The sequence below is a fragment of the Lepidochelys kempii genome, chromosome 27 (genome assembly GCF_965140265.1).
Source record: "Lepidochelys kempii isolate rLepKem1 chromosome 27, rLepKem1.hap2, whole genome shotgun sequence".
NCBI classification, from domain to species: Eukaryota; Metazoa; Chordata; order Testudines; family Cheloniidae; genus Lepidochelys; species Lepidochelys kempii.
In genome coordinates this window covers 19,007,098-19,016,759 of record NC_133282.1, presented here as the reverse complement: position 1 = coordinate 19,016,759, position 9,662 = coordinate 19,007,098, and the positions used below count along the sequence as shown (strand labels likewise).

At 53.3% G+C, this 9,662-nt stretch overlaps 1 protein-coding gene across 1 annotated transcript in view; it reads right to left on the bottom strand.

The window, feature by feature from the left end:
- Positions 1–1,681: 1,681 nt before the first annotated feature.
- RND2 (Rho family GTPase 2) overlaps positions 1,682–9,662 on the bottom strand; it is a 28,665-nt gene continuing 20,684 nt past the window's right edge. Inside the window, exons 4-5 of the mRNA XM_073325772.1 lie at positions 6,237–6,371; positions 1,682–3,200 (exon numbers count right to left, since the gene is read on the bottom strand). Of these exons, the coding sequence (XP_073181873.1) occupies positions 2,952–3,200; positions 6,237–6,371 (384 nt within the window). The 3' untranslated portion in view covers positions 1,682–2,951. The remainder of the gene's footprint in view (positions 3,201–6,236; positions 6,372–9,662) is intronic.

Below are 9,662 nucleotides of genomic sequence, written 5' to 3'. Positions count from 1 at the left end.
ACTGGAAAGGTGCTAATGTTGCAACACTATTTAAAAAGGGCAAGCAGGATGAGTCAGGTAACTGTAGGATGCTTAACATGACATCAATCCTAGGCAAAATAATGGAAAAGCTCATAAGGAATTCAATTACTATAGAGTTAAAGGACAGGGATATAATTAATGCCAGTCAACATGATTTAATGGAAAATCGGTCATTCTTTGATGAGACAGCAAGTTTGGCTGATAAGGTTCATAGACTCTAAGGTCAGACAGGACCAATGTGATCATCTATTCTCATTTGACCTCTTGCATAACATAGACCATGAGACTTCCCTGTATTAATTCCTGTTTCAAGTCCAATAGTTGTGCTTGAACTAGAGAATATATTTTAGAAAAATCTCTAATCTTGACTTTAAAATTTCCAGTGATAGAGAATCCAGCACAAAGCGAACTGCGTAGATGTAATACACTCAGACTTTTATAAAGTGTTTGATTTAGTACCATGACATTCCGATTAAAAAATTAGCACTATACGCTACCAGGAAAGCACGTGTGAAATTGATTAATTGCTGGCTAACTGACAGACCTCAAAAAGTAGCCAGCAGTGGGGAACTGGTGTCAAATGGGCGAGTTTCTATCAGAGCAGAGCAGGGATCAGTGCTAGGTTTGATGCTATTAAACGTTTTCAGCAATGAGCTGGAAGCAATTATAAAAAAATCACTGCTGATAAAATTGGCGGGTGACCCAAAGCTTAGTAACTTGGGCCTGTTCAGATGAAATGCATGTTACTCCAGCCAAATGCAAAGCTAGAGCCTGGAAAGCAGCGATGGCTGAAAATGATTTAAGGGTCAAGGTGGACAAGGCACTCAGCACAAGCTCCCAGTGTGATGCTGTGGCACAAAGGACTATGCGATGCTGGGCTGTATAAACAGCAGAGCGGGTAGGCGGTTTTACCTCTTTGTGCAGCATTGGTGAGCCCAATTCTGGACTAATTTATACAGTTCCAGTGTCCACATATTAAAAAGGTTGTTGAAAAATTGGAGTGGGTGCTAAACAGAGCCACAATGATTGAGGGGCTGGAGGAAAAGCCTGATAGTGAGAGACTGCAAAAAGCGTATTCTGTTTATCTAAAAGCTTGCGAGGTGCCGTGATAACAGTGTCTAAGTACCTCCGTAGGGAGCTGATACCAGGTACTAGCCAGTGCTTTAATCTCATGGAGGACAGCAGAATGAGACCCAAGGGCTAGAATCTGGCACCCAGGAAAATTCCTGTTAGAAATAAGGCAGGTGATTAACCATTGTGCCACACTACTGAGGGCAGAGGTGGATTCTCCATTGCTTCAAAACAAGACTGGCTGCCACTGAAATCAGGAGCCAATCATTATTGCCACTTGCCAAGGGCGATACAGCGAAGTCTGGGGCAGCCTACACTGGCCTGCATTGCCCCAGTGCTAACAGGGCGGAGGAGCATGCTGCAAACCTAGGGAATGGTTTAGAGACATAGGACGGAATGCATGTCGACTTAGACAAGTATCGAGCTGCCAGAGTGACTGCGTGCAGTCTAACATGCTGCTTCTCTCACCTGTGCCAGGCCCGTGTGTGTGTGACCCGCAGTGACACCACCAGGAATGAGATGATGAACCCGTTTTGAGGGGCAGGGGCCCAGTTCTGCTGCATTCATTAAAAAGAAACAGCCGAGCACCTTCTGTTTTCCAATGACATTGTTTATTAGATTCCTGCAGCCCATCAACACAGATGGGCCCAGGCAATGAGGTTGGTGTTTTCCCTTAAAGTGTCTGTGTGACATCAAGTCAAAGTTAAGCTTGTAGTCCAAGGCATTAGAGGACATTAGAAGCCATGAGAGGTGGTAGTAGCAGGCCGATTACAGGGGGCTAGCAAGATAGGATGTTCCATCCCTCCCACTGGTATAGTGGAGATGGGAGGCAGGGGGGGCGAGGATTCAAACCAAATAAACACGGGCACCATGCAACATGATCTGCAGCTGGGAAGGGCTGGAGAACAGGATTTGGTTAGTTATTGTGGATTGCTTTGTCGGATGCTGCATGCTTCAGGGTGCAGCTGCCCATGGCAGGGAGCAATACGGTTACTCACCCGGCTATCAGCTGCTCTACACATTCTCTCAAATAGCACCTGCTTGCTAAAGGGAACCACAGTTCACAGGGTGCATCGGCTGGGACTGACCTCTCCTCTGGGGCCAGGTCTCCCCATGGGTAGATCACAATCATTTAAACAGAGTTTGATGTAATTCAAAATGCCTCAGAAGGGGCAAATTATCTGTCCTCCACTAGGGGCTGACTAAAAACCCCACTGGGTTATAGTCCACCCCCGGGAGCCTTCCCCTCCCAGCTCACTGACCCAGATCTCCTACTTCCTACAGTGACCCTGCCTTACAGCCGGAGCCAGGCCCTTCCAGTGGTGAGTCACCAGCTGGGCACCACTGACTCACCTGCTGCTTTTAGTCCTAAAAGGTTATTGTGATATTATTTCTTTGGCCCAGGAACACTGTCACTGACAGTTCCCCCCACTTCCCCGGCCTCCGTTCCAGACCCCAGCACCTGTCCCGCGCGGGCTGTGTGCGTGTGGGTACAGCCGCACATACACAGGGAGACGTGTGTACAGGAGATTCTCACACATGCTTTTTCCCCCCCCCCCCCTTTCACTTCAGCACAGACTTTCCAGCACCTGAATATTCCTCTGCTGAGTGGTTCCTTTACCCCAAGCAGTCAGCACAGCAACAGCCAATCCAGAAGTCTCCATGGTGGGGGGGGGGGTGACACATGCACCCTGATTTGCAGCTAGCGTCTCTCAGACCTAGAGAGACTAAAAGAAAAGCCTTGGGAAGGCAGCTGGCGCCTTTGTCTAGGCCCGTTACCGTACAAAACGAACACCACACACACGCACACACACACACACACACACACACACACACACACACTATTTACAGCCCATTTGTCACATGATGGAGCAGCTCTTGGCTCGGTCTTTCCTGATCTCTGTGTCATTCAACAAGTCCGTCCTGCTGGGCATCTGAGATGCCCGCTTCAGTCCCCGCTTGGAGTTGCTGCGCTTGAGATTCTTGTGCATCCTGTTCACGGAGGCCAGCGTGGTTACGTGGAAGACATCCCGCACGCTGTTCTCAGAGACCTTGGAGGAGCATTCCACGTAGGCCACTGCCCCCACCTGCCGTGCCAGCGTGCTGCCCTAGGAGTTGGGGAAGGGAGAGAAGCGTTTGGATGGCAGCCACTGGCAGCATCTGTTCACACGGCATCAGCCTGCGTGTGCTGGCAGCTGCGGGCAGTAAGTGCAGCTCAGCGGGAAGCTGCTCTCACACAACGTTAATTCATCCCCTCTCCAAACAGGGAGAGCGCTGGGTACAGACAAGCCTCCTGAGCAGCCGGCACTGTAGGTGCCAATGGGACGGCAGTGCCAGGAACGCTGGTGTCAGGTGCCGGTTCACTAATATCCCAGCTGTGGGCAGAATCAGCCTGTGACAGGCAGGAGGGCCCATTCTCAGATGGCGGGAGGGCAAGGCGGCCTTTCCTCCTGCCTCTCGCTTGGCGTCCGAGGCGCGAGAGGGCTGGGGTGCATTTCCTCCCCCGAACTAGGCATTCGATTACAGGTTCTTCACATTCCCAGCCCCTGGGCAGGCAGCGTGGCCTGGGATTAAGAACACGCAATGGCTTGACTCCACCACCCCTGCCTCTGACAGCTCCACATGCCGGAGCTCTGCCACGCTAGATGCTCATGCTTCGGCAGGGCTCCAGGAGCTCATGCAGGGCTGTACCGTTTCCACAGGCCAGCCTGAACAAGCAGTAGGGCTGGGACCACGTTACCCACAGAGACACCAGCAAGGGAGAGGGGCAGGGCCTTTTTGTGCTCCTAGCAGAAGTTAGAGCCGCTCAGCCATTGTGGGGAGACGAGGGACAGTAACTGCAGTGCTCACCGCGGTTCGATAATCGAGATAAATGGCACCAACTCCCAATGGGCAGTTAGAGAACAGGGGGGTTGGGTCTCGTCACCTGCTTCTAACTACAAGAACATTTACCCCACAGAACAGCTTCTTTCTTTTCTCCTATCCTTTGCTCCCAGCTTGTCCTGGTGCAAGGGCCCCAGAGTTACCAGGCACTGGCTGCCCAGGCAGCTTCCCATCTATTAGACCCTTCTCTTGTGATTGGCACATTATTACCGTGAATTACTGGAGATTGGGGTCCCATTGTGCTGGGTGCTGTGTATACACTGAGACCATCCCTGGCCTGTCAAATAGACAGACAAAGGCTGGATTATTGTCCCCATTTTACAGGCAAGGAACTGAGGCCCAGAGAGATGTAGAGACTTTTCCAAGGTCACATGTTGAACCAAGAGCTCCCCAGGCCAGTGCCTTAACCCCACACAGGTCCCATGGCAGACGGAATCCCTCCCCTCCACTTCTGGATAGTGGACCCTGAACCCATGCTGCCTAAAAGTGGGAATTTGTTCACTCAGCCAGACACCTGCTCCTTAAATGACTGCAGCCCTGGCACCTAGAAGAGGCAATGGGAGGACTTGTGAGCTCTGTGTCTCCAACGCATGTTTGTGACACCATCTCAGCTGCCCGACCTGCACTGACACCCTAGTAGTGAACCCGGAGGGGAAATCATCCCCTTGTCCCAGTGAGCAACCTTGAACAAGCAAAACCACAGCATCATTTATCCCTCCCCTGCAAGCTGACGCCGTGGTGCCATAAACAGAGAACAGGTTTCAGCCCACAGGAAGCAAGGACAGCCTGACAGTTCTAAAGAGGATGCCAGGAGGCTGCAGCTGGGTGACGGATGCAGCCGGGGCAACATGTGTCTCCCCCCTTACCCCCCAGCAATGCCAAAGAGATGAGGCTGAGCACTCAGCTCAGGGGCAAAGCGCTGCTGTCTCAGGCCTTGGCTGCACACAGTTGTGCCATTTAACCAAAGGCAGGATGTTAAACCATGCAAACCGCTGTGTGGATGTGCTGATTTCAGTTTAAACCACGTTAACTGATGTAAACTAATCTGAAGTTAAGAACTGGTTTAAGACAAACTGAAATAAAACTGCTCTTGCACCAAAACACGCGTCCATGCCATGCGCCAGTTTGCATCAATTTGATTAAACAGATTGGAAAGGGCTTCAGCTTCAGTGGGCCTTGCACTGGCCCCCTGCACAGGGTGAATTTCTCCTTTGGAGCTTTCACCCCAGTTCACTCCCTTGAAATCTGGCAGGTAAAACTTCTCCCTGCCCCCCCCAATCAAAGACTGTGCAGCAATTCCCATGCATCTGGCGGAATTGGCATCAGTGCCCTGGAGAGGTTATTGGGTACCGGGCAGCATGTGCCAAAGCAGCAGAAGGCAGGACTGAATCCATCTGTGATCGCAACTCCTGCATGCTCTGCAGGAACGTGCCACACTCAGGGATGTGTTAACCCACCTGACAGCGAATGGATCATCATGTGGCTTGCACTGGGGCACCCAACCTAAGGGCCAGTCTCGGGGTAATTGAGTAGTGGCTTCCTTGGAGGGGTGGACTAATGCAGCAGGACAGAATGAAGCTCAACCCTGGTGCCAGATGAACCCACAGACAGCAGCATCCTCCGTCTTACTCTGTCTTACTCACAGCTTCCTCCAAGCTGAGGTCTCATGATCAGAAGCAGTAACAGCCTCCAACGGCCCATGATCTGCTCAGATAAGCGACATTCAGCACTAGGGCTCTGCCCCCAACTGCAGTCACCGAACACTGGCCTGGGGCTTTCACTCCACCTAGTCTGCAGCAGCCAGCCCCGCAAGTCACCCTGGTCACCGAGTGGAGAAAGAGCTTCCTGCTGGAGCCCAGGGAGCCCTCCCACCTCAGAGCAGCCCCACCCCCTCTGCCGTTACCACCCACTCTATAGGTGAGACCAAGTGTCTTCATCACCTTCTAGGAAAGTAATTTTAGCTGCTAGGTGCGAACCAGAATAACGGCTCCTGGGAGGCGCCCGCAACCTGAATATTCAGCGAGAGGGCTAAGAATATACCCAGCTCACACTGAGGGTGGAGAGAAGAGCGTCTGCGAGCCAGAGCTGCCTGCTCCATCAAGCCTGGGCAACACCTGCTCTGGAGCAGGCAGAGAGGCCTGGCTGCTGGTCCCAGCACAACAGAGGGCATGCAGCCCAGCTCCTGTCCATCAGCAGGGCTTCCTGTAGCTAGCAGGACTTGGGGCATACCCCACCCCCTGGAGTCTCCTGGAGAAGCTCACCTGCTCGTGTGTGACGGGGATGAGGCGCTGCTTGGAGAGCTCCCGGAGGGTGTTCAGATCTGTCCGCATGTCCAGCTTGCAGCCAACCAGCACGATCTTCGCGTTGGGGCAGAACTCCTGGGTCTCCCCTTGCCACTGCGGGAGAGAGCAACACAGGGGCGGGGTTCAATGGCACCTCGCAGGGCTCTCACCGAGAGGGGCTAGGGCTCTCCCCGCCCCGCACCTGCATCCTGGCAGCAAGACAGCCACCCAGGGCACAGCAGGAGCCAGCAAGGGGCATTAGCAGACTCTAGCCCTTTGGGCACAGCCCCTTGCTGCCAGCAGGGGGGCCTAATGGGGGCACCTCAGGAAAGCAGGCAAGGGCAATTGTAATAGTACTGTGTGTCGGACACGTCTTCCAGCTCCTCTCCCCGGCTCTGGGCAGGGAGTGAACACAGGAGTCCTGGCTCCCTGTCCGCCCCGCCCGCTCTAACCCACTAGGACCTACTCCCCTCTCCAAGCTGGGGAGAGAACCCAGGAGTCCTGGCTCCCCATCCGTGCCCACCCCTTCCACCAGAACACAGTGCTCCATGCTGGCTGGCAGGCAGTGTATCAGAGGACCCCACCTGGCCCAGTCAGCACAGAACGGAGCAAGAACCCCAAGGCCCCGTCGCTGGAGCTGTGCTCCACAGGGGTGGGGCGCTGCTTTCAGCAGGTTACCTGCAGCCGGCTGGCAGGGGGCTCCCCAGAGACTCCAGGCAGCTGCAGCTGACAGGCTCCCATTTTTCCCCCTGCCCACCCTGGTCTTCAGTTAGCGGCAGCTGGCCCCCAGCCCAGGCAAGTTTCCCTCAGGGAAAAATCTCTCTGATCCACCAGCTCCACCCTCACTCTCAGCTCCCTGGCTTGGCTCAGTGTCAGCCAGCCTGCAATTTACGGACTGGCATTGGGCTCCCAGTGAGGGAGAGGCCTCAGCCTTCTCCAGGCTGCACGCCAGGGCCCTGGCCCATGCCGCCCCCACCCCACGAGTTTGCGTGGGCGCTCGCTTCGGAACAGGCGTCCCTAACCAGATGCTGCTGACGTGGATTTACCCTGCCAGGGTAGGAGCCCCAGCAACCCCAAATCAGGGGGACTGATGTCAAAGAAGCCCGGGGTCCATGAGACACAGGGGTGGGAGGGAAAGGGGTATGCAAGATCGCACCTGGATTCGCTGAAGCTAGACACGCCAGAGGGGACTTTGCCGTATCCCATTACAAAACACTCAGCCAGCGCACATGCAGGGAGTGGCTGGGTACCTGGAGGCCAGGATGGGAAAACACAGGGACAGTCGCCTTTTGAAGCTAACATGAGGCTTTAATGGGATGAGGCTGGAAAAAGCTGCAAAACCCTCCAGTGCAGATGCCCTTTCCAAGCTGGGGGCACAGCTGTTCGAAGGGCGATTAGCTCACTAGGGCACGTTATTGATGGTCACAGGCAGGGAATTAGCAGAGTGTCTCTTGAATAGGGGGCTTTCTGCTCACTTGTTCCAGATGTGCCTTGCAGACCTGCTAAGCCTAAGCTCCCATCCCCCACTGTGGGCCCCCAGGAAGCCTCTTCTGGGCTCAACTAAGGAAGAGTAATGACCACACAGTCTGGTGCACAGATCTGGCACTTCAAAGGGTGCCCCAGCTGAGCCCTCTGCACAACTGTTTCCAAGACACCCCAGTCAGCAGGGAGCTATTTACACAGCAAACACGGAATTGGTTTGCCTGTCAGACTTCAGAACACAGCCGTGGCCAGTGGCCTTAGGAACTGGGAGCCCTGGAAGGAATAGGCTAGGGCATCAAACGGCCATTTCCTCTGCTCTAACTGGCAGCTTCTGAAGCTCCAGCATGCAGCTCAGTGGCTGCAGCAGAAAATAAAACCATCCCCTGTGACCTCTCCGCCCTCTACCCCTCCCCAAAGAAGATTTGTCTAGGTCGCCCTTGCTGTGATCTGGAGTCAGCTACCTGGCTTCGGTGCTCAGTGCTGGGAGGTGCAGGCAGACAGTGAGCAGAAACTCCCAGCATCTCAACTCATCCAGCCTTCACTCAGAACTAGCAATATCCTACTAGAGGAGCCGATGGGAAAATATTCCAGGCAATTAAAAGACGACCTGGTGCCCACGGTCTGATGGAAAAATACATGGCTCAGAATAGCACCGGTTTCATTCTGCAAACATCAGGGCAGAGCAGCCACAGCTGGACTTAGAGGGAGAGAAACCATCTATTCCACCAGGAGGGTGGGCCTCAGTGTTTGCTTCCCCACAGACTGTCCACACCTGTGGCCAGGGACACAGGCAGCCTCTGTGCTGCTCAGCAATTCCGCTGCCCCAGCAGCTGATTGCACAGCTCACGGGAGATTCCACGGTCTTGGACATCACTGCCAGTTGCCATGACTCAGAGGCTTTGGATGGCAGGTGCCTAAAATTCCTTTGTAGCTTGAACATAAACATCAGCATTCATCCAAGGGATAGAGATCCCGATCCTGGAGAAGGTGGAGCAGCAGGGTCACCCGAACTAGGCTCCAAACTATTGCAGCCCCAAAATGACAGTCCCCTACACTGGGAGAGAGGGGCCTGATTCTGGTCTGTAACCAGGCAGAAGTTAATCTGCATGAGGCAGATGCTGGAGGGGGACACTGGGACTGGAGTTTGCCGTGGGTCCCAGACACAGGGCTGCACTACCAAGACCTGTCAGGATTAAGGCACTGCACCACGAAAGCCCAGGCTGTATATACTAGCAAGCTGTTTGTTTGGATTCTCTCAGGTGGCTCCTTCCCCCTCAGTGTGACATGCTGTGACAAACTAGGGCTCCACGAATCAAATGCTCGTTCAGGTTTTGCATCCCAGGCATCAGACGGGCTGTGATAGTAAAAAGATTCCTCTGCTGAATTAGCATCTTGGCCCAGGGCTTTATTAGGCAGCTTTATTATCCTTACTAATTTGATATCAAAAGCTAAACCCTATTTCCACTTCATGGTGTCTTAGGCATTCTCCTCACCTCTGAAGGCTGCAAAACCTGCGCCAAAGGAAACAAGGCATCTACTCAGAGGTACTTAAGAAATCCCTGGTGTTTTAGGGTTTATTTTAAGTTGCCATATCAAAAAGGCATTGCCTAATAGTATTTGAGGCATCTGGGAAGGCTGTGCAGGGAACATCTTGCATTTAACAGCACAGAAGTGTATGCAAACAGGGCCATAAATAAATGCCGGCTCAGGATAATTAGTGGGTTTCTTGCTCATTAAGGTAGACATGATTTGCTGTTGCTATTATTCTGCAGATCCTTAAACTGGGCAATGAGTCTCCTTACCGTCCACATGCAGCCTGCCGCCCTCTAAACAGCGAGAGCCAGATCCAGGGAGCTGATTTGGATTCAAACACTGAGCGAGTTGTTAAGGGTCTTTGTCCCCTTTGCCAGGATTTTGCAGTCC